Here is a 24580-nt window from a genome sequence, read left to right as displayed (position 1 = left end):
AAGTGCTTTGAGGCTTGTGGCTGAAAAGCAGATTTTTGAAGCTTGGATGTAACTCTTAGCTGCTTTGCTCCTTGCATTAGATCTTTGCCACATAGAAGGTCTCAGTGGGAGTAATTAGTGCAGGGGTCTCAAACTGCCAGCCTGCAGGCTACCCAGACTGGAGCAATTGCTCAATCCGGCCCAGGAGTCCGGGAGAGGAGGGCCTGTCCATTACCGTTTCCCAAGCCCTGCCCCTTCCTGCCATCGTCCCACCCTCTCCCCCATGGCACCCTGTCATACCGGGCTTCTCCCCTTGCACCGTTGGGCAAACGGAGGCGGACAGGGCTCAGAGTACGTGGCCAAGTTCACAAGAGGAGCCTGCAGTGGAGCGGGGAAGAGAATCCAGAATTCCTGGCTTTCATTTGTACAGTATTTATGCTGCCTCGCTTCCTTGTACAAGTCCACTGGCCTGTACCTGGTTCAGAGCATCCAGGCCTAATGCTACTCCTGCTTCGGGCTGTCCTGGGGTCGCTGCATGTGTGGTGGAAGTGTCCAGTCCAAACTTGTGTGTCGGCAGCTGTCAGAGCGGGGGTCCTCTCCCCGTGCACTCACTGTGCCCTTCTTTCTCCTTGCCCCCAGATGCGCACCACCAGGAAGGTGTCCGTGTGGCCGGTGGCTTTTGTGGGCGGCTTGCGCTACGAGTCGCCCAAGGTGAACGCAGCAGGGAAGGTGTACGGCTGGAAGACGGTTTTCGACCCCCACCGCCCATTTGCCATTGACATGGCGGGCTTTGCCGTGAACCTCAGGCTGATACTCCAGCGATCTCAGGCTTACTTCAAACTGCGAGGAGTAAAAGGAGGGTACCAGGAGAGCAGCCTTCTCCGGGAACTAGTGACCCTGAATGACCTCGAGCCAAAAGCTGCCAATTGCACTAAGGTATGGACTCAGGTACATAGGCTGGAAGGAGCCATTCTCCTGTATCTATTGCTAACCACAACTGCCAGGAGACGCAGACGCTCGAAAAGGGAGCATAGAGACTGCCCTATAGGATCAGACCTGTCGTCTGTCCAAACCAGTATCCCAATGCCCATCTAGTCCAATATGCTGTCTCAGATGCTTCAAGAAAAGGCCTCCCCCGACACACACACACAAATGGGCAGTTACGAAGTAAAATACATAGTGGGGAAATTGCATCTGAAATTCCAGCCCTTAGTGGCTGGCTTCTGCCCTGGAGTGTGAGGATTTATCCCCTCTCGAAACGTCTCTGCTAGCTGCACTAACTCTAGCTGTCATCCTCACGATTTACATGAACGTCTCAATAACGTCCTGTGACAGTGAGTTCTGCAGATGAATTATGCATGGTACGGAAGAGCATTTCCTATATGACGGGCGCTGCTTTGCATTTGCATTAGGGGTGCCCTTTTTCATGTACAATAGCGAACATCAGCGTGAATTTGCAGCTCTGCTCCTGCTTCTCCTAAGATGTTACAGGAAATGGAGGGGTGAAGAGGACGAGAAATAGAGCAGAGAGGCATCCGTGTGGGCAGAGCTGGATTAAGGGGTGGGCGAGGCGGGCAGCTGCCCGGGGCACCTGATGGCAGCTGTAAGGGGTGCGCAGCCTCTCTTATAGGTGCCATCAGGCGCCGCGCGCCCGGCCCCCGCAGCGCCCTTCCCTCCACGGCCGCGGGGCCCTGCACGGCCAGGCACTGCGCGCCAGCAGCAGTGGCCGGGCTGGGCTGGGCAGCACATGTGCTGTGCCCCCTGCGGGGGGGTGCCCCGGGTAGCGCATGCGCTGTGTGCCCTGGGGCCGGGCCCGTGCTCCCTGTGGGGGAGGTGGGCCCATGTATGCGCCGTGCGCCCGGGCCCAGGGTGCCAAAATGGCTCGGGCCGGCCCGGCACGTGGGCATGGTGGCAAGAGACAGGATCCAAGATGGTGCTGAAGTGGCATGAAGCAAATAGAGTTGACTGTGGCACTGGCAGCAGACAGACCATCTTCTCTGCTCCCCCTCTCTGCTGCTGTGGGCAGAACTGAATGTGCCCTGCTCTGCCCGGCAAGACCACGATGAGGGGGCACGTCCTACAGCAGAGGGAGGTGAGAACTGAGAGCTCACTCTGGTGTGAATTCGGGTTGTCACGGTGTTGTCGATTAACCCATTAACTGATACGCAAAAGCTTATAGGTTAATGCTATAGACTATACGCAAGCCCCCTCTCTGCCCCGCCAGTACATCTTTTAGCAGGCTGGCTCAGTCCTGGCTCAGACTGGGTCTGAGACCTCCCCCCGCTGCAGCTCTGCATCTAAAGTGTATTAGGACCTGGGAGGACAGGTAGCCCGGCTCAGTTCCAGCTCACACCGGGTCCAGGAGCTGAGACCCCACCCTAGACAGGGGCTGCTGCCACTCTGCACTGCTGCCTCTGAATCAGAGGTAGAAGCTCAGGACAACAGGCAGCTGGTCCGCGAGGGGAGCTGGTTTTTAAACTGGCTCCCCTCGCGGACCAGTTCCCGCCTAGCACCCCAGGCTGCCACCTCTGATACAGAGGCAGCAGCGCAAAGTGGCAGGGGGTGTCTCAGGAGTAAGGCCGGAGCGCACTGGCTGCTGGGCCTGCCCCGGGGACTATCGAATAGTCGAGTAACCGATAAGAATTCGTGAGGTTCCTCGACTGTTCAGTTAACCGAGATTTAACATCCCTAGTGTGAAAGGCAGGGAGGAGGCACGTGGGGTAGAACACGCGTCCGAGCGATTCCTTCTAAGGACGGCGTACGGGCAGGATGCAGTAGGCCAGGGAATCGAACGTGAGGCAGAAGCTTCCTTGCACGTGGTAGAGCCCGATGTACAGAAGAGTAGCCCTTCCCAAGAGGGAGGCTGTCACTGTGCTGAGGGGAGAGCGAGGCCAGTCGCAGTGGGACACGCTGCCAGGACTTCATTTCCAGACGAGGGGGAGCGTTTGTGCCGAGTCTGACAGGCTGCAGCTCGTGTGCTGTTGGTCAGGTGCTGGCTGGGATTGGGAGCGGGCTGGTTTTGACCTGGCAGTGGAGCTGTCACCGAGATTTGCTTTGGGGCTGGCCACAGGGTGACCCTGACCAACTCTCAGCGCTTCGGGCGTCCCGCTTTGCCTCTCTGCTCCCAGCTGCCGCGAGCCTCCCTTCAGCGATCGTCACGTAGCGCGCCCGCCCGGTGTGAGGCAGGGGCCAAACTCAGCAGAGGCAGAGCTCAGAAATTCTGGCAGAGCTGCCAAGTGGTGGTACACGCTGTATGGGCATTGCCCGGAGAGCGATCGGAGCAGGGTTGAGGGCACCTCAGAAGGGGCGCTCGTCAGTGGGATCAGCTCTGCTGCCATCTCTTGGAAAGTGAAGGGGATCAAATCAGTGGCAGCGGGGCACCTAAATTCCTGTGAGGCTCTTGGCTGTGGGGTGTGTGCCTCAGTTTCCCATCTGTACTTGGTACTTCTCCGATTCAGGCGGTGGAAGGACCAATACACTAAAGCTTGTGGCTCTTTCCATCTGATGGTTAATAGGGGCCAAATAGATACCTGGGCAGACGGCTCTTGGCCAGATGCCTCCCTAGATGTCCCCTGTGCTGCCCTGGTATTCATTTTTATCACTCTCGTCAGACTCAGACTGAAACGCCTGCAAAAAGCTTATTTACTGGCTAATAAATCAGTCCTGTGTTGCGCTCTCTGGCTTAATACCTGCCGGAGAGGGGGGAATGAAAGGAAAATGATATGAATGGGGGCACTGCAGGGATTCCTAGACAAAAGGAGGCAGGCCGCCCTGGAATCCCTGCCAGGCGCTGCCAGTGCTGAGAGGAAAAATGAAAAGAGCTTTCTCCATGGAGATGGGGGAGATGTGCTTCTCTGAGAGAGGCAGACTTGTGTTATGAATGGTCTGGGTAGCAATTTATCAGTCACATGTAATTAAATATCTATGGCGACTGCAGTTCAGAGCCCGCCTTCTCCCCCTTCTCCTGTCTCTTGGGTGCAGCATGCACTGGGCTCCAATCTCAGACTCCATCGGAGAGTTTGAAACTGTTTGGGAGGATGCTGCTGAAGGAAGCCAGCCTGCGGCCGAGTGTTGGAGCAGGAGGTTCTGCTGCTGCCTCTGAGGAGAAGAGAGGCAGAGTAGGTGTGGACGGAGAGAGCTAGGACTAGACGTCGCAATTAGGGTGACCTGCTAGTGTCGAGGCTACAGGCCATGAAGGATGGGGCTGATGGGGAAAGAACGGAGCTTCCTCACTGGTATCTGTGGGGGTGAGCAGCGCTGCAGCTGTGGCAGGGGTTTGCGCTAGCTCCGTGGAGAAATACATCCCTTCCCGAGCTAAAACGGAGAATCTGTGAACCCTGCTGCTACCCTGCATTTTCCAAGATGCAGAAAGGAACAGGCTCCCTTTGTGATGTCGCAGAGCTGAAGCGCAGCGCGGTTCCGGCATGATGCCCCTGCTGAAAGCGGAGGCGAGAGAGGTTCCTCCTCTGGCAAGGGGTGTGTGCTGAATGCAGTGCGGAGAGGGGGATGAGATCAGCCCCCTCCGTTTGTACTCTTTCCCCCTCTGTGTGAGCAGCACAAGTATCTTCTAGGGGACGTTTGCCTCCCTTTCTGCTTGCGTTATTCCCCAGTGATTGGGGCGCCAGCGCTCGGGACTGCACGTATCTGGATGGATTGCAAATGTTCCTGGGGCAGAGGCTATTCAATTCCTTCACTGCCATTGGACATACAAGGCCACATGCTATTGCTTCTGGTGCCAGATGGGTTGAGCCTGACTCCTTAACAATCAGGAGGAAAAGGCTTGAGGAAGACCTAGAGGCTGTGACTTACTCTGCAGGTAACCAGAATGTCGGCTTTGTCTGAACGGGGGATACATTCGGGTTTCAGCCGTCAGCACCAGGGCAGTCCCCTCGTTCACATAGGTCTCAGAGGGGTAGTCATGTTAGTGGGTAACTTTAAAAACAACGAGCAGTTCCATGGCACCTTAGAGACTAACACGTGTATTAGGTCGTGAGCTTTCGTGGGGAAAACCCACTTCCTCAGATGGGTTGGAGTGGAAATTACAGCAAAAGACGGTACCTGTCAGTCGTAGGACCAGTGTTAATTAAGCTAATTGAGTCAGGCAGGATGTCTCATTCATAGCATGTGATGAGGAAATGCGAATATCAAAGGGGGGGGGAATTGCTTTTGTAGTGCATTAACCAGTTAAGATCTTTCTTGAAGCCTCAGTTGATTGTGTTGAACTTATACATGAACTCCAGTTCAGATGTCTCCCTTGGTAATGGGGCAAGAAAATCCTTTTGTGGAAGAACAGATACTTTTAAATTCATTATTGAATGTCCAGGGAGGTGAGGTCACATAGGGTAACACTATTGGAACCTGCAATAAGAGGTGGTCTCCCTGGGGTGGGTCTGGTGTTTGCTGGGCGGATTGATTTAAATCACCAAAAATAAATAATTGGTTTAAATCAAGTTACCAAAAAGAGTTAAGCCTGACCGTGTTTAGAGTGCACTTCATTTGGGAGTAAACCCCATTGAACTCAGTGCACTTCGGTTTTTTTGAGAAAACAAATATAGAATGGAGTTCCCTTGGAAAAGCTGAGTTATGCTGAAGTGAAATAGGAAACAGATTTATGCATCACCGTTCTGTTCTATAGCCATGATGTTCCAAAACAAGGGGCATGTATTACGTATATAAAATCAGAAAAGGACACAAAGTGGTAATGGGCAACTCTAGATTTCTCTTCCAGCAGCTTTCTGTATCGTACACTTCCATGATAGATTCTACACCTAGTTAGCAATTAAACAAGCCATATGGATTAGGTAAGCTAAACCTTTTTTCCAGCAACATACAATAAACAGCTTGGGAATTGACTTGTCAAAACACACTTACGCTAAAAGGCATAGAGAGGCTCTTGAAGATGACGCATGGCAAAGTGAATTATTTAAGTTACTAAGCAGATGATCCTCTCAGCCACATTTTCATCCATGTCAGTTTCTCCCAAGGAGCAGTTTTCCTCATGATGTTCCATTTTTGCTGCTAAGCTCTGCATCATCTTCTTGCTCTGCTTACACTTGCCACGTTCTCCCTTTGTACCCAGCAAACAAATTTCTTCAAAACATTCCCAGACAGGGTCTCTCTTATGCCAGATGCCATGACAGCTTTTGATTGGTAAAAGGGTGGGGGGATATAGGAAGCTGGGGGCGTCCTGAAAGTCTTCCCTTCTTCTTTCCAGTCCACTCCACTGATCCTTTCTGTGCTGCCTCTGTCCTTTCCTACACCCTGTGGCTGTGTCTAGACTGGCACGTTTTTCCGCAAAATCATCTGCTTTTGCGGAAAAACTTTCCAGCTGTCTACACTGGCCGCTTGAATTTCCGCAAAAGCACTGACAATCTCATGTAAGATTGTCAGTGCTTTTGCGGAAATACTATGCTGCTCCCGTTCGGGCAAAAGTCTTTCTCCGAGAAACTTTTGCACAAAAGGGCCAGTGTAGACAGCTCAGATTTGTTTTCCACAAAAAAGCCCCGATTGTGAAAATGGTGATCGGGGCTTTTTTGCGGAAAAGCGTCCATGGCCAATCTAGACGCGCTTTTCCGAAAATGCTTTTAACGGAAAACTTTTCCGTTAAAAGCTTTTCCGGAAAATCATGCCAGTGTAGATGTAGCCTGTGTCTGTCTGTCTTTAGACCAGGGGTCTCCAACCTTTTTAACCACAAGATCACTTTTTCAATTTAAGTGCAATGTAAGATGTACCTCCAACCCAAATACCCTGGCCTGGCTTCCTTCCCCTCCTTCTCTGAGGGTACGTCTAAACTACATGGCTCCGTCGACGGAGCCACGTAGATTTGTTTGTTTGGCAAAGGGAAATGAAGCCGCGATTTAAATAATCGCGGCTTCATTTCAATTTAAATGGCTGCCGCGCTGAGCCGACAAACAGCTGATCAGCTGTTTGTCGGCTCAGCGTGCTAGTCTGGACGCTCCCCTGCCGATATGAAAGTCCTTTATCGACCTCCCCGGTAAACCTCATCCTACGAGGCATAACGGGGAGGTCAATAAAGGGCTTTCACGTCGGCAGGGGAGCGTCCAGACTAGCGCACTGAGCTGACAAACAGCTTATTCAAAGTAGGAATAAGATCCTCCGGAAAAGGGCTTTTTTTCCGGAGGATCGGGGCCAGTGTAGACGCTCTTTTCCGGCTTTTCTAAAAGCCGGAAAAAAGCGGCGGACATTTTTATTTAAATTCCGCGGGGGATATTTAAATCCCCCGCGGATTTCCCTATTGCGATCTCTGAAATTAACATGCCCCTTCCGGAAAAGGGGCCAGTGTAGACGTAGCCTTAGTGTTTAAAGTGCTCCCGGACTCCTTGTTTTTGCTGAAACAGACTAACGGGGGTGACCTCTGAAACCATTAATTAAATAGTCTGAGAGCCAAGAGCAAGCACTCCAGGGCTGTGTCTACACTGGGCCACTTATTCCGGAAAAGCGGCCGCTTTTCCGGAATAAGCTGTGAGCTGTCTACACTGGCCCCTTGAATTTCTGGAAAAGCAGTGATGATTTACTGTAAGAAATCAGCTGCTTTACTGGAAAAACTATGCTGCTCCCACTTGGGCAAAAGTCCTTTTTCTGGAAAACTGTTCCGGAAAAGGGCCAGTGTAGACAGCACAGTAGTCTTTTCTGGAAAAAAGCCCCGATCGCGAAAATGACGATCGGGGCTTTTTTCCGGAAAAGCGCGTCTACATTGGCCACAGACGCTTTTCCGGAAAAAGGGCTTTTCCGGAAAAGCAGCCTGCCAATGTAGACGCTCTTTTTCTGGAAATACTTATAACGGAAAACTGTTCCGTTTTAAGCATTTCCGGAAATTCATGCCAGTGTAGACGTAGCCCAGGAGTCTCCCTGTAGGCGAGGGGCCTGATTGTTTACTCGTTGAACAGAGCGAGTACTGGGTCAACTCCCCTTTATGCTCCCTGAGACAGGATTTGATGGTTGATCTCTTACTTCTCCAATGACTGGCCGAAGTGCTGACCTGGCAGATGCTCAGAGGTGAGGGCTCCTTTAGCCATTGATGTTGACAACTGGCCGTGTTACTCCACTTAACCATTGGCCACTAAACCTTTGTGCCACCCTCTGGCGTCCCGGGCTTTGGGTAGCTGCCCTGAAGGCAAAGAGGGGCAGGTTCAAATCCCCTTTTGTGCTTGTGGAGAAATGAGTTGACAGTGTGCTCTAGTGCCTTCAATTGCTCCACTTGAACTCTACATTCACCGGAACAGAGATAGCACTCAGAGTCCGCCATGGTGCGAGGGTGAGGGTGCTTGCTTGGTGTGCCGGTGCCCCTGGACTAGAGCAAATCCTGACAGGAGGGCCTCTGGCATGTGAGAGCAGGGTCCTTGTATCTGACCAAGAGGCCATTTGTAGGGCCTCTTGCTCCTTTTAATTAAAAAGGCCTTGCTGCTGGAGCAGTAAAATCCTGCCTCTCTCGAAAGTCCACCATGATCAGGATACAGGCCCAGGGAGCCAGCTGGCTTTTAGCTCAGAGGGCAGAGGCTCCTATACTCAGCTCCAGATTTAGCGCAAGAAAGTCCTGATCGCCATTTTAGCCATCGGGGTTTTTTTGCGCAAAACAGTTCTTCCCTGTCTACACTGGCCCTCTTGAGCAAGTAGTCTTGCGCAAGAGGGCTTTTTCCTGAGCGGGAGCATGAAAGTATTTGCGCAAGTAATACGGAGAGCAACCAAAATGATTAGGGGACTGGAGCACATGACCTATGAGGAGAGGCTGAGGGAGTTGGGTCTGTTTAGTCTGCAGAAGCGAAGAGTGAGGGAGGATTTGAGAGCAGCCTTCAACTACCTGAAGGGAGGTTCCAAAGAGGATGGAGAGAGGCTGTTCTCAGTAGTGACAGATGGCAGAACAAGGAGCAATGGTCTCAAGTTGTGGTGGGAGAGGTCCAGGTTGGATATTAGGAAAATCTATTTCACTAGGAGGGTGGTGAAGCACTGGGATGGGTTACCTAGGGAAGTAGTGGAGTCTCCATCCCTAGAGGTGTTTAAGTCTCAGCTTGACAAGGCCCTGGCCGGGTTGATTTAGTTGGGATTGGTCCTGCCTAGGGCAGGGGTCTGGACTTGATGACCTTCTGAGGTCTCTTCCAGCTCTATGGTTCTATGATAAGCAGCACTGATTTTGTACATTACAAAGTCAGTGCTTTTGCGCAAATTCAAGCAGCCAGTGTAGACAGCTGGCAAGTTTAAAATCTTGCCAGTCTAGACGCGCCCCTGGTGTGTAAGGGTGGGGTTTGAATGTGTGGGGTTTGTTTTTTAAAGAGAAGTGATTGGAACCTCGATTGCTTCTCTCTTAACGGAAAGGCCTGAGCGCTGGGCGAGCAGGTGTCAGCTGTGGGGGCTCGTTCAGTCTTTTCTGTTGAAGGGGGCCACTTTCAGTACATACTGAATGAGAATTGGACCAACCCCCTTCACCAAGCCCCTTGGTAGTTATGTGGCTTTGGTACCTGCCCTACAGCCAAAGATCAGCTGGTTCAACTTCCCTTTCTGCTGGGCGAATGGGAGCTGGCACCTTGTCTTAATGCTCAACTCTGACTATATATTAACTCGACCACAGGACACTCGCAGAGCCCTCGTGGGGTGGGGGTTAGGGTGCTGGCTTGGTGTGCAGGTGCCCCTGGATCAAATTCCTCCCTGCACCTCACAGGTGAGCCTGAGGTGAGAGAGAGCACAGCCCTTGTACCACAGCAAGAGGCCATTTGCAGGGCCTCATGCTCTTTTTTTTATTTATTAAAAAGGCTTTGGTGCTGAGCAGTAAAGTCTCTCTAGTCCACCAGGTGGCAGGCACCCCACAGCATGCGCCTGCTCTTTGAGAGGTGTGATCTGGGGGCTGCCGCCTCCTGGGGAGAGTCATTGGTGAGCAAAACCTGCCCTGAGCCCCCTCTTTCCAAAGTCTACAGCATCATGAGAAAGAGAGGGGCTCAGGACAAGGCTAGCCCACCCCAAAGGATGCTCACCTAGGAGGCAGGAGAACCCAGCACCAACCCCTGCTAAACAGCTAAGGGTTCAAACCAGGGTTTCTTTCAACCTGGGCAAGTATCCTAGCCACTGGACTGGAGAGTGAAGTAGCTGGGTTCCCTGCTAGCAGCAGGGCAGAAGCTGTGAACCCTTTTAAAAGGGCTTGCAGCTCCAGCGCTGCACCTGGGAACACAAGTCCTTTTAAACTGCTTCTATTTAAAGGGCTCACACCTTCCAGGCAACGCTGGGGAAGGGGGCTGCAGGGCCTGGAACAGCCGCACAGGCCAGCTCAAAGCTCTAGGAGGTCTGGCTCCAATCCACTGAGAGGCTTTTATCCATCCCTGGCCTAACAGGACACAGCAATGCCCTCGGTGAAACAGCTTTGAAGGGCAGCACCTGCTGCCCTAACCCAGGAAGATCAGGGCGCACACAGCTCGGGAGACTTGAATCCACCCTGTTTTGCCCTCTAGCACCTGGACTAACCACCAGTCTACAGGGGAGCTGGGGATGCAGCCCTTCTTTCTTCTACATTTTCTTCATCGCTATTTATAAGCTGCTTTTATATCTACTCTTAAGCTTTCATCAAATAATCATTCCAGGTTATGACATATTTAACTCACTGAAACGAAGACGTTACTTTAAGCTAATCAGTCAGAGCAGGTTAGTGTGTTCAGAACGAAGTTCGTCACGTTTAGAAAAATGAAACACTAATTTATTTGGTGTGATTTTTCATAACAAGACATATAAATGAAATGTCACTGTATGTTTGTTACAAATGTTTCCAAAGCTTTTCGGCATAACAAAGGGGTTTTTTCTCTCAAAACTATTGTCAGAAGTAAAAGGGAAACTCGTTTGTCTGGCTCTCTGGAAGAAAAAGAATGTCATAGAATCCCAGGGCTGGCAGAGACCTCAGGAGTCATCAAGTCCAGCCCCCTGCCCAAAGTAGGACCAACCCCAACTAAATCAACCCAGCCAGGGCTTTCTCCAGCCAGGACTTAAAAACCTCCAGGGATGGAGATTCCACCCCCTCCCTAGGGAACCCATCCCAGTGCTTCACCACCCTCCTAGGGAAATAGTTTTTCCTAATATCCAACCTAGACCTCCCCCACTGTAACTTGAGACCATTGCTCCTTGTTCTGCCATCTGTCACTACTGTGACCATCCTCTCTCCATCCTCTTTGGAACTTCCCTTCAGGAAGTTGAAGGCTGCTCTCAAATCCCCCCTCACTCTTCTCTTCTGCAGACTAAACAAGCTCAAATCCCTCAGCCTCTCCTCATAGGTCATGTGCTCCAGCCCCCTAATCATTTTGGTTGCCCTCTGCTGGACCCTCTCCAATGCGTTCACATCCTTTCTGGAGTGAGGGGTCCGGAACTGGATACAATACTCCAGCTATGGCCTCACGAGAGCCGAATAAAGGGGAATAATCACTTCTCTGGATCTGCTGGCAATGCTCCTCCTAATGCAAACTAATATGCCATTCGCCTTCTTGGCTACAAGGGCGCCCTGTTGACTCATATCCAGCTTCTCATCCACTGTAATCCTCAGGCTCTTCTCTGCCAAACTGCTATTTAGTCAGTTGGTCCCTTTCGTGGCTCTCCTCAGTGGGGAGGATGAATAATGGATAGAAAGGACAGAAAGATTCTGGAAGCAAGTTTTTATACCATAGTAATTAAAATTAAAATGTGTATTTTAGAGAATGATGGTCGTTTTTGAGAATTTAATTAAAACAACATGTCTGAAGATCCAAGAATTGAAGGCTAAAGCTGAATGCTCAGATTGTGCATCTAAACACCCATGCAAGGATTTTTCAGAGATGTGATTTTTTATAATCTTCAGCAACAAACTAATGAATACTAATCTTCAGCAACAAACTAATTTAAAAGCCAACATTAAACTAAAAACTGGTAGAGATAGTAATGCACAATTCTTTTTGTCCTTGAATAGTTCCAGAGGGGGAGCTGGGTTAGTCTGATACAGGAAAAATTTAAAAAACAATTCATAGTCTTGCAGCACCTTAGAGACGAACAAAACATGTAATATGGTATCATGAGCTTTCGTGGACACAGTCCACTTCTTCAGATGAATGGAGTTTAAGGGTCCAGTTCTCTTATTTATAGCACAGCAAGGGGAAGAGGAGGAAAAGAAATTGTCAATTAGAGTGTCCATGCTAACTGAAGCTAATAAGAATACTTAGTACCCACTTTAAGTACACTTTGTTGTTGTTTTTTTGTGTGTCATTAGGAAGTGAAATGTAAAGGGCCATCCAGCTGACATCTTTGTTATCAAACTTACAAATGAAATTAAGCTCTGTAGCTTCCCTGTTGAGCTGGCTTTTGAAATTGGTTTGAAATAATACGGGGACTTTGAGATCCATTAATAAGTGCCCAGGCAAGTTAATAGGTTTGGCACAAGCATTGTAAATGGCTTCATTACCACTTAATGACTCTTTCACAGGTTCAGTTTTATGTGAATAGATCTAGAAAGCCAGAAGGCTTTTCACTTTTACGTTCACTTTCAGGAAGAGTCCTCAGTTTGCAAGGAGCAATAGCGTGTTGTGGCTACGTCTAGACAGAGGCGCTATTTTGGGATGCCTGAAGTATCCCAAAAGAGCAATTCTGCATCTTTAAGTGCACCCATTTTGAAATATATTTTGACATAAAGGGTGTGCTACGCCCATGTCCCTGTAACTCTCCTTCCATGAGGGTTAAGGGACTTTTCGGAACAGCGCTTTATTTCAAAATTTGGCACTGTGTAGACAGTGCCAAATTTCAAATTTACCTCGAAATAAGCTACACAATTTGCATAGCACAAATTGCATAGCTTATTTTGAAGAAAGGGTGCAGTGTAGACATACCCTGGGAGCCTTCAGGAATGGTCAGTATAGGGATAGCAAGAGAGAACAGGTTGAGCATTAAGACTAGGGGAGGCATTACCTCCCCTTGCCTCTTATACTCAGCCCGGGATGCAGGTGCTAGAAGCAGAGTGATAAGAAGTAACCTTACGTGGTGTGGGTACAGAGCGTAAGCCGGCTTCCAGCTCTCTCTGCCTAGGTATTGTCTTAAAGTGGCTAGAAATTTGTGAGCGACAGTTCCACATATGAAAAACAATTAATACGTTGAATACATTGAAGCATTTGTGAAAGTTTTAATTGAAAGATTTTCTCCCTCTCGGCCCCTGCCGCTTTTTCAGAGGAAAACTCCCATTTTCACTTTTAGAAATTCAGTCAATCTGACCGTTTAGAAATTGTTCTTAACTATTTTTACCCAGCTCTACATTTTAGACCACAATGAGATTGGTGGGAAATTGTTTCCTAATACTGTTTAACTGACCACCATGCATAGTGGGGTTGGAGGCTTTAATAGCTTTTTCTGATCAATGTAAGTAGGGCCAAACACTATTCAACTGGATTAATAGGGCCTCTATAAACACACATGCCAACTCGGATAATGGCCCACTGTCAGATGGTAGCCTCCAGGCAGAGTGGAGAAACGTAGGAACAACATTTTCTGGCAGTACAGTATCAGGCAAGAAAGGTAGTAGCATGAAGTGGTACATCTCAGCCTATTGTCCTAGGGTGTGATTACAGCTCCTGTAGACATATCTGAGCAAGCTCAGACCCCCAGAGCAGGGAAGTGGAAGCTGCATGCGTTAAACCCCCTTGAGCACTTCTCCAGGATTTTAGGTGGATTTGTACAGCTCCCACTGAAGCACGTGCTGCTGTGGTTACATTGGTCCAGGGCCTTGTGGAGACATACCTCCCTTAGCTACTCTGGAACTAGTAAGCACAAATAGCCCAGATGCCTAGTGGGGCCTTCACCCATGCCTCTATCCCATGGGGGTGGTGTTGGGATGATGCAGCTGTGGCTGAAGCCCACACTTCACTTGACTATACACAAGACAAGGTACACGTCTGGCTGCAATGGAGCAGAACCTCAGTGTGCTGCCAAGCTGTGATTGTGCAGGCTAGCAAACAGTGTAGAACAAGAAGGGGCTGAGCTGTGTAAAATTCTACCCATTGGCCCCTCGTGTTTCTGGAGGATTTGATTTTCAGCAAGGTTAGTTGGCGCGTGCACACCAGAACATGGCACTGCGTGCTGTGTACTAAAGCCAGTGTGGGGGGCAGCCATCCGAAAGCAAGTCACCCACTCTTTTGGGGAGACTAAATGGGCAGTGCACCCCTGCTATCGCTGACAGAAAAGCTCCCCCCTAGCAAGTGAGAGCCCTCACCGCCCTTTGGCTTTTTTCAAAGGCACCACTGCCCTCAGAGAATCAGTAAGTCCATCTAGATGGTGGTTTGAAATGAGTTACAAGGAGTGCATCCAGCAGCAAAATGCTTTTCTATTTTCAGCCCAGCTGTCTGCTGTACAGTGAGTGGATGATAATGTTCGAGTGGCTTGATATGCAACTATCAGGGCTATGCCTATGCCTATGGTGCAGCTAGAGTGCAGTCATTGCCAGCTTCAGGAGACATACATGCAGTAGCTTTGACTGAATGACGGTGCTCAAAACGGAGGTATCCACAGTGGCACAGGCGGCAGCGGCAGCTAGCTGCCTGAATGCACACCCATGGTGTGGGGAGGGGATGAGGCTCTGGTGACTAGCCTGTGCATGGTGACAATACTTCTGCTTTAAGTCTGCTAGCTCAACCAAAGCCACTGCACAGACACCTACTGGAGCTGGAAATTACACCGTCAGCTGAGCCTCAGCACTTTGAGTCAGAGGGGGTGGGTGGGAGGGGGGGGTGTGTACACATGCAAAAGTTTTGATTCCAGGGAGCTGATGGAACAGCCAAAATCAGTGTAAAGGATGATGAGCCTTTAGTGGAGGTTAGTTGATAAATCAACGGAGGGAGCAGGTTAATGATCTGAGACAGCAGGCTGCCAAATGGGTAATTTTTGCACATGGTGCATTTCACTGGCCCTAGGCAAATGAAGCTTTAGGCAAATCCGCCTAGGGCTGGGAATGCACGACTACTCTCTTGGGTAGGTAGTTAACAAGCACTATTAGTTTAATGTGCAAGAGCATTTGTTATCTTGGTGCAGAGATGCAGCTAATGACTCCTGTGGGCTTGGTTCAGATTCTAGTGTGGCACACGAGGACAGAAAAACCCGTGCTGGTGAACGAGGGAAAGAAAGGCTTCACAGATCCCAACGTGGAAATCTGACGCTGCATGGCTGAGCGGAGATGAAACAGGTACACCCCTCGTCTCTACCCAGAGGGAGGAGAGGACCGGAGGAATCTTTCAAGGGAAGTACGAACGTACCTGCACTCTGTCTCTCTCTGAAAGCCAAGTTTGAGAGAGGAGAATGTGTGTGTATAAAGCAGGGACACAGGCCCAGCAGGACCCCCCAGCAGGCTCTCTGCTTCTTGCAGCTGCCATTGGCCAGGAATTGTTTGGAGGGCAGGCAGTGTGTGAAATATCCCCCCTGGCTCACAGTGCTAAGAGCCACACACGGCCTCCGCTGCTGGCCACTCTGAGTGCCATGTGGGGGTGGAGCAGGCAGGGAGCCTGGGTGAGAGACCTGCTGGGCTGCTGGCTGGGAGCCACCAAGGTAAGTGCACTGGCACCCGCAGCCCCTCCAACCCTCTGCAGCCCTAGTTCTGCACCCAGACCCTCTCAGACTCTGCACTTCAGTCCCCCGCCCCAGGTCACAATTCTCTTCCAGACCCTTCACCCCCTCCTCTCCTGCTCTTCAAGGTCAAAATCTTCTGTGCCTCTATCCCCTCCCAGAATGCTGCACTCCAATCCCTTGCCCCAAGTCTCAATGCTCTGCCAGACCCCCCATTCCCTCCTGTACTCCAGTCCCCTACCTAGTGCTCCCTTCTGCATCCAACCTCCACCCCAGACCTTGAAACTCCCCTCTCAATATCATGGAAGAGTGCAGCCCCTGACCACTTACCAAATTCTTGGAGTGCCCTCTCATCCCCCAATAAAAAATGATTGCCTGCTCCTGGTATAAAGGATGGGGCGATATTTAAAGGGGACAGGTAAGGCCCAGAAAAGGGTGGTATTTTAGAAAATGAGGGTGAAAAAAAATCTCAAGAGAATGATGGTCTGGTTAATAACTGACAGGATGGTGAAAAAAGAAAAGGAACCTGATACTAGAACAACCTGGAGAGGAGAGTCCTGAAAGAGGGAAAGGGTTGGAAGTGAACTTTACAATGAGGGGGAACTTTACAAGGCAAATTAATAATGTGGACCCTGCTACCGTACGTGGATTCCCACTAAGCCTCACTGTGGGTGTTTCAGAGGCTGCACACTCCACTGGGACACCGTGTCAGGGCAAGGTGGTGCAAGCTGCCCGGTTGTTATACGTAGCTGCTTTCTGTAGAGAGGACATCACTTTCCTGGGCTGTCACATACTCCCTTTTGCCAGCACCTAGATGCCTCGCACCAACAATCACACCACTAGGCTTGCTCGAAAGGGCAGCAATGAGGCACAGGGGTAACACACCCACTGGTTGCTTTTGCTTTGCAGCAGATTCCCTCTTGTAAGAGCTTGCTCTCAGCCTGGAGGCTCTTCTCGACAGCAGCCAGCCAGAGACACACGCAGCTGCAAGGACTGCTCCTGACTTTCAAGTGTTAAACGTATGAAAAACAAGCAAGTTAGAACAACAAACCAAACCTGCACTGCTCAGACTCTCCCGACCTTCCTCCTGGACTCTGAACCGGGCCCTCTGGAGACAGAGAAAAAGCACAGAAACCGCAGCACTGACCTCGCCCTCAATACAAGGGGCAAAGCCTGCGGGATGCTTGGACTGGAAGGAGCGTGTGCAGGGCACAATGCACTCGAGAGGAGGCCTACCTGGAGCTGTCTTCCAGACCCCGGGGCTGGCTTCACAGGGTGTCACAGCAAGGGTGAGATGCATCAGGAGGAGCATGACACCTTGCTGGAGACGCACATACCTTGTGTCTGTGTGCAGCAGTGCTCTGGTTGTGCAGGATACATCTGCACTCAGAGTCAGCACCTTTGCCCTTAATTTTGAACCTACTTACTCAGTATTTATTACACTGCACAAGGGTGAAAGGCAAGGCAGGTAACAGCTAACCAAGTATCTTTGCTCTCTTTCCAACCTGTCCCCCTTTCATCAGCCCCATGGCTTGGAGGATCTGACATACCTCTGTGTACTTGTACTGACTTGTCTACAGCATCTGTGGCCACACTCATCCTCCACGCTAAAGTAACGGAAGGTGGGTTTGAATCCTCCAGCTGAGGCCTAGCCTGGCTGAGACAAGCTTTAGGTGTCGGGCTCCCTGAAGTGCGCACCTACCTCAAGACGCATTTTATTTTTAACAATACGGGAGGGAACCACTCAGCATGTCACTGAACGATGCTGCAGTCTCCATCCCCTACCCTAGGTCTAACTTCCAATGTTCACTGGAAAGACGGAATCGCTGAGCAACAAGCAACCCCGCCTCCTTCTATTACTCCCCACCTTCTTTAGTCGATTTAGGAATGATTTTAATGTCCTTCAGCCTCCCCCCATTTCAGGGCCACATTACTTCTGAAAACCAGAGTCACGACATGGTACCAACCAAGTCAGTGGAGCAGTCCGATACTTGCCATTCTCTAGAAGAGCACACAGCAAGGTTGTCCGGTGCTCTGTAGCTTCCCCGACAGTATCTCGATGTTGCTCCCACACCTGATTCCACAAAGGGAGGAGTAAAAATAATAATTTGAAAAAATACCAGCACAAAATAATCTTAACCCAAACAACCTGAAATACCTGAAACCTTAGTGCTGCATGTGGTTTCTTCCTTCCTCCAGGAGAAAGTTACTTGGATGGTTTTTTTTGACTGCTCTGCACAAGAAAGAGATGCATCAAAAGTGGAGGGGAAGCAGCAGTCTCTAGTATCTTAGGTGATGCTTCTATGTCTGAAACTCAGACACTGACGGGGTGACACACAAAAGGAAGTTAATCAATTCCCGTCCGCCCGCTTTCCAGCCCCTTTTTTAAAAATGGTTTTCCTAGACTGCTGCTTAGGTTTGGTCAGACTTCAAAATCTAATCAATCCCCCCTTCTTTTGGAAAAGTCTGAAGCACAATTTTACATGTGAATTAAAGGAAAATGTAATCCTGTAAAGAGACTCAACTTATTTTTTTAACCCATAACAGCATATAAAATTAAAATACATAGAATATTTCTTGCAGAGTATTAGCTTCAGTGGGCAGAAAAGGCTCATTGGACTAATAGTGACAAATCTATATTTCCTAATATTTAAAAAACAAATTATTTTGAATTTTTATTTTCCCTGCTGTATTTATCAAAACAGTCACTGGGGGGATAGTTACCTTCTGTAGCTGAAAAGGTTGTGTAGTTTCCATTCATGGAAGCCTGGCTACATAGCTTCTGTGAAAACCTTCCTTTATACACAGTGGCTGAAATCCAAACTGGACAGCAATGATTTTATGCAACTGGTATCCACTTGCATTTTGGGAACAGTCATTGTTAGCTCATGTTAAACAGTGGTGCTCTGCATCAAAGCAGCTGTATTCCATTATTATACAAGCCTCCTGAGTGCAGCACTCAGTCTGTGTATCTTAAAGGGGGAACAATGAGGTATTTTCAAAAGGGTTACAAAGTTGTCATGATATTCTTCAAGTTGTTTTCAACTGATGTCCTAGCCGCATGTCTGTTTGTTTATTATAACAACCCTGCTGGATTGCAGCCTTCCATCCTCTGTAGGGAACAACTCTTGGTAAAATGCAAAGGGTCAAGTCCTAAAGACAACCCCGCAAATACAAATACACTCCACCCTCCTTAGAAGATCAGCTACAGGAGACTAAGCCTTTTCAGTTGGTATGGTGGATATCATGGGCTCCGGGTCCAGGAGAGCAGAAGTCAAGATAGGCACTGATTAGGATGGAGGATGGAGTGTATTACAGCTGCACTGTCTGTTCTCAGTTTTAATTAAACTGTATTTAATTTGTTAAATAAAATTAAATATGGTTTTTAAATGTTAAAATTCCTGTGAAATTGATTGTTACTGCCTTTACCAGCTGGGTAGGTCTGACTCCTCTATCTACATGGGGGAAAATTACTCCCCCAAGTACTGACCTGACTCCTCTTTTAAAGCTGCTCCAGGGTCAGAGAGCATGTTGGTTGCAGGAGACATGACCTGCTCTTGGACACAGCCAATTGCACACTTACGGCTACAGCATGAGAGTTTGAGGATATGTAAACCATCTTCCCTGTACATTAAGTGGGGGGGGGGGGGGGGAGGTGAGCAGGTTTTCAGAGAGAGCAATGGCTCTTTTCAATATTTGAAATATTGCATTGAAAAGAGCTGCAATATTTGATTTGTCAAACAGGGATCCCAGCTGGAGATTACCGAGGTGGGGAGTTAGAACATAATCACCACAGTGCTTCTTTCCCAGGCTCCCTTATCCCTGTTTGTTTTACATCAGTTCAAAAAGAAGCCCTGAAAAAAGCATAGCTAGAACCTACCAGAGCGCGCTGATTTGTGTTCTCCCAGGTAACCGGTCTAGCTCTCCCTCAGTTGAAGTCTGGGTCCTGTTCATACACAGGAGGACACGGTCTCCTATCAAGGATAACTAATGCTAGCTTTGCTCATGAACGCTTCCCCTGAGGTCAATGGGGAGCTGTGAGGAGATGGGATTTGGGCCCCTTAAGTATGAAATATTACAGCTGGGAGTAAAAAGTGTGTCTGGTGGGCAAGTGGCTAAGTAATAAGTTGAATCTAAAGCAGTGGGCTGCTTATCCATTCCCGCTTCTGAACCTGCTCTGAACTGGAACCCTAGTTTGACAGGACAGTCCTGCACGGGTGGAGGCTGACAAAGGAGAAACACAGGTAACTTTAAAAACTGGTTTGAGTTTTCCCCACAAAAAAAGAGAACCTCAGAATATTAAAAACTGTTAACATCCAAAATGTCTTCCAACAACTGAACAAACCAAACCCCTTCTCCACACAAAGACGGTTTCAATTCTGCCTGAAAGCACAGCAGAATGTTCTTCATCCCGTTCTTCTGTCTCACAGAAATTCTCTCCCTTCTCGTCAAACAGGAGATGCATTCATCTTGGGCCAGGGCCTGGGCTCCACTCAGACGGTTCCCTCCCTCCCAACAGCCTATTTTACTCTTTGCCCCTAGGTTGTCCATTACATCACAGCTATCACTGAAAGCTGGAGGCCAGCTGTCGTGTTGAGGGCTAGATGTCCTGGGACAAAATGACGGACTCACTTCTCGGGGTGAGCCATGTCTACCTCCTAAACTTGTTGCCAGAGAGCCGATCTTTTACACTGGTCTAGTGGGAATTAACAAGCCACGCTGTACTTGGACTGATGTGTCCCCACGCATTTATCCATAACAGGAGGCAGCTCTTCTGCTCAGTCTATATAGTGGGTCCTTCCTAGATAAGGCAAATCTACGGATTGTATGATCCAGCCTGGGATGCGCTCTTCAAAAACGATAATCTACGGAATAAAGAGATAGGGGAGGGGAAGGGAAATGCCTTTAAAACTACAATCACTGCTCTTTCCATCAGGGAAATACTTTGGGATCTTGGAGATCAAGGCTGAGTTTTGGGGGGATGATGGCAGGATGTTCCCATGGAAGGGAATATGGCCAATACACCAGCCCACTGGTTCCAGAGTGTACCCAAACAAGGAATCCATATGTTCTACTCGGTATAGCCCCGATGTCAAGGGATCAGTCTAAGACTCCACAGCAGTGAAAAGCGTAAGCAGCTCCCCAGACAGGTGCCTTTGACTGTTGAGTTGTGCTGCCCTTCAAATTCTATGTGCAAGACTGATCCAAAGTCAGTGCTCACCACATCTGCTTTCTTGCACTGCCAGCCAAGGAACAGTGCTGCTCCAGCACAGAAAGGGCCACCCCCCATTTTGCATCGGCAGATGAATGGCAGTTTTCAGGCGCTGATCATTCCTAGCTGTTCCTAGACAGACCTGAGTCCAAAAAGCATCTTGAAGAGGCAGCTCTCACCCAAGCCTGGCAGTGGGGGGTGGGAGAGGATAAAGGGAGCAATTGCCCTGGGACCCGGGGTTCCAAAAGGATCCGGGGCTCCCAGCTGCCACCACTACTTCAGCAGCAGTGATGCCAGGAGCCCCAGGCCCTTAAAATTGCGAAGGGCGGGCGGGGGATGCTCGGGGCCCAGCATGGTGTGCTTTGGGCAGCACCGAGGGCTGGATGCCCATGGGCCTGCCCCTTACTTCTGGGAGCACAGAGCCAGCCCTGCCCTACACCTTGCCCAGGGTCTGCAGAGACTGTCAGTTCGCCTGCTCTCTCACCTCATTGTTTCCAGGCTTCAGCCAAGTTGCCGGGAGGTAGAGCGTTTCCTGAGGTCCGATTTTCCAGTAGCGTCCCAGGTTCTTTCCATTGACAAACACAACTCCTTTTTCCCAGCCCTACAATGACAGCACGGCAGAGTTACTGAGGAGCCTGCACTCCATAGCTCACAGGATTAGCCCACCGAGACTCTCGCATTCTTCCCGGCCTCCTGCTTTCGCCACCACTCTTTAGCTCTTAGAACAGTGTTTCTTAAACTTTTTAAGACCGACGAACACCAAGGATTTTTTGTCGAGGGGGGAAAAAAAGGTTGGGGGGAAGTTATTGAGCAAAAATAAAGGTCACCTGCCCCTTTAAATGCAGCCATTTTGAACTCTGTTCTCTGCGGCACACCGGTGCGCCCCGGAACACAGTTTAAGAAACACTGTCTTAGAAAGAGTTATTCAGACAGATTGTTAAAACCACCATATTCCACTCCAGCCCTGCCACTAACATCTCTTCGTAACTGAGGAGGACTGTGCCCTGTACCTCTCCCAAAACTGATCTGCCAAAGGCGGAACAAAATCACCACACTTGTTTGCAGCAGTAGCTAGAGGTCTTCACCAAGAATCGGGGCCCCGTGGTGCTAGGAGATCTTCCCCTACCATTGCCTGCATTCTTTGCAAGCCACACACGTTAATCATTGTGCTATATTATCCATACGCTTTGTCTTACAAACTGCACTGAGACATGAACACTAGTTCAGTGGAATCACAAAGATGGCACTGGCAGGGACTCAAATGAAACAGAAGAGGAAAACGTTCAAGATTTGTACAATACACATAGCACTTCATCTTCAGTGCTGTCCACAGACAGCGTCACCCTCAAACCCCAGGTGTTGGCGAAGGTTCCATAGCACTGCCCCCCTTGACAGATAGCACAGACAAGGGATGCGACTGCCCCATATCTCACTAGACTCAGGCACTCACAGTTTTGCACTCATGGCCGCTAACTCTTCGCCATCAGAAAAGGAATAGCACCTAATGTATGTGAAGCGGGTGTCATGAGTAGCTTGGTCTGGATGCTGGTAGATGGGCAGGCCAGAACTTCCTGCATTAGTCTCAGCATGGCCTGCGACGATGGAAGCCACGTTTATCTGAACATGCAGCCTTCACGGGTGGCCTGCTTTACCACAGATCCATGAAGACTGCTATGTGGTGCCTGAGCCTGCCCTCAGACAGGGTGGTGTCTGTTGGAGCGGTTACGCCAGGGTCTCTTTCCAGCCATATGAAAAGAAGCAAATGGTAACTAAGAGACGCACCTCGAGTTTCAGGAAAGTGTCCCGAGGTAGATACTGCACTTGCAGGTTTCCCCTTAAGAATGCAGGACCCATGGCATAATCCGGGACAGTGCTCCAGGCAGTAAAACCTCGCAAGCTGTGAGGGAAAGACAAACACAGTTAACAGAAGGAAAGCAACTTCCTGACAGGCACCATTCATGGATCTAGGCTGGACTCTCACTTCAAACAGGAGGCCTCCATAGGGCACCAGTTGTTACAGTGAGGTACCTATTCACCGCCCTGCCTGAAAGGTGCAGCGATTGCTGCCCTCTGGCACTGGTTTAGGCACAGATATCCAGCATGGGGACTTGGCTGTTCATTCAAGAAGGCACCCGCCTATCACCTTCCCTACTTCCAACTTAATCCCCTACTAAAAGAGACTTTGGCCTTCACCTTTCTTTGTAAGCAAGGTGAAGGTTTCTATTCTGAACGCAGCAAGAGACGATGTGCTGCTACTGTTCTCTCTGCCTTGCCAGAAGTGACTATCCCTACTTCAGGCTGATCTCGGACCACACTGGTCTCCTACTGCATTCAAGGAGCTCATCTTAAGTAACAGAGATCTATCCCGGGTATTCCTGAAGGGCCCATCACACTTCCAAGGTTTCCTTGTAGCAGGAGACAACACATGGGATACTGGCAAGGCCCCTGATTTGCACTCTGCATAGGCAAATAGTTTGGGACAGTGCATTCTTAATGTACATCTATGCTGCCCAAAAATACCCCACCCACCTGTTCTTAACTCAGGATAAAATAGCAGCGAATGCACAGCAACTTAGCTTTTAACCTGGGTTAGCAGCTCGAGTTACAATCATGAGGAGAGCCTGGGGCTGAGGATGAACTGCTCCTGCCTACGAAGCAGTGTTGCCATGTCTCCAATACTCTTTTCACCCCCTGGCTAATGACAGTCAGGTAACTCAAGTTAAGAACACACGCTTTTGCAACTAAGCTGATGGGTTCATGACTCTGGTAATTCTCTTCCTCCATTGGCTTGACACTTTTGGGGTGTGCTCAGAGGCTTATATCTGCACACCGAATAACGTTTCCTCTAATTGCTTTCCATGCATGTGCAGAATAAATATTATTGTATGCACTGAGGCACATGCTGATGTGCACCACAAATAGAAACACATGCTGCCTGCTGTGGGCACTCTGCTAATCAGCTGGGCAGCATTTGAATCAGTCCTGGATAGCTGCAAGTGCTCAACTTAGAGAGGGAACAGTGACCCAAAGTAAGTGGCACGAGAGGCAGGAAGCTTAGGAGTTTAAGTTGGCTTTGATCCATTTCTGCTATGTTGTCGAATGTTTTGAAAAAAGACTCTAAACATGCCCAGAGGCTAGTGATATGAAGGGAAACACGAGGCCCTGTGATCTAATCAACACTTCCCTGGGAAAAACTGTTCAGACTTCACCGGTTAAAAAAAGGAAAAATGCCTGGAATGTGCAACCTCACACTGCACCCGAGGCTTGCCTAAACCCACAAAGTACTGCTTTTATTGCACCAGGACGCAAAGTCCCTAGTGCAGATGCAGTCAAAGGCGATTTCTAGCACTATAGCTTATTTCCCTTCCTCTAAAACAAGGGGAATAAGATATGCCAGTACAGAAAGCACCTTTTTACTGGTGCAACTCCACACCTGGGGCTGTACAGTATAACTACTGGTAAAAGATTCATACCCTTCATCAAAATTATTTACCAGTACAAAACCAGTGCACAGACTAGGGACATTCAATTAAGATAAACTAACTCTGAGAGGCAGCAAGGGGGGGAAGTGACTAGTCGCAGCACTACTCGCTTACATCCCTAACACAGACAAGAGCTCACATCAGCCTTCGCTCTGCTCTCTTGTGCACAGGCACCACAAGACTGACTTTGATGTCTCCAGCAGAATCCGGACTTTGCGCACCGAGAAAGTCTCCTATGGAAACTCTGGCCCCCCCACCCAAGTTACAGAGCCTGCAGGAGCCCCTCCTCAATCCCTTCCCATTCTGGGAAAACCTTCCAGTGTGTTTTAGGGATGTAAATGGATAACCTTAC

The 24580-nt window shown here is 49.4% G+C and overlaps 2 protein-coding genes across 8 annotated transcripts in view; one reads left to right on the top strand and one right to left on the bottom strand.

Annotated features, from left to right (window-relative positions):
- LOC142818185 (galactosylgalactosylxylosylprotein 3-beta-glucuronosyltransferase 1) overlaps positions 1-17674 on the top strand; it is a 72399-nt gene extending 54725 nt beyond the window's left edge. For 3 of the 5 annotated variants that reach the window (XM_075916405.1, XM_075916409.1, XM_075916410.1), the window contains 3 exons: positions 619-915; positions 15042-15157; positions 16444-17674. In XM_075916405.1, the coding sequence (XP_075772520.1) occupies positions 619-915; positions 15042-15128 (384 nt within the window). In that variant the 3' untranslated portion in view covers positions 15129-15157; positions 16444-17674. Of the gene's footprint in view, positions 1-618; positions 916-15041; positions 15634-16443 lie in introns of those variants that run through there. The other 2 variants (XM_075916408.1, XM_075916407.1) reach the window with 2 other exon arrangements.
- Positions 17675-18040: 366 nt separating this feature from the next.
- The window catches only part of LOC142824442 (beta-galactosidase-1-like protein 2), a 54221-nt gene continuing 47681 nt past the window's right edge, over positions 18041-24580 (bottom strand). For all 3 annotated transcript variants that reach the window (XM_075916402.1, XM_075916400.1, XM_075916401.1), the window contains 3 exons: positions 22529-22643; positions 21231-21347; positions 18041-20399 (listed from right to left, as the gene is read on the bottom strand). In XM_075916402.1, the coding sequence (XP_075772517.1) occupies positions 20313-20399; positions 21231-21347; positions 22529-22643 (319 nt within the window). In that variant the 3' untranslated portion in view covers positions 18041-20312. The remainder of the gene's footprint in view (positions 20400-21230; positions 21348-22528; positions 22644-24580) is intronic.

This window comes from Pelodiscus sinensis, unplaced genomic scaffold, assembly GCF_049634645.1.
Source record: "Pelodiscus sinensis isolate JC-2024 unplaced genomic scaffold, ASM4963464v1 ctg35, whole genome shotgun sequence".
NCBI lineage: Eukaryota > Metazoa > Chordata > Testudines > Trionychidae > Pelodiscus > Pelodiscus sinensis.
This window is presented reverse-complemented; position numbering and strand designations above follow the sequence as displayed.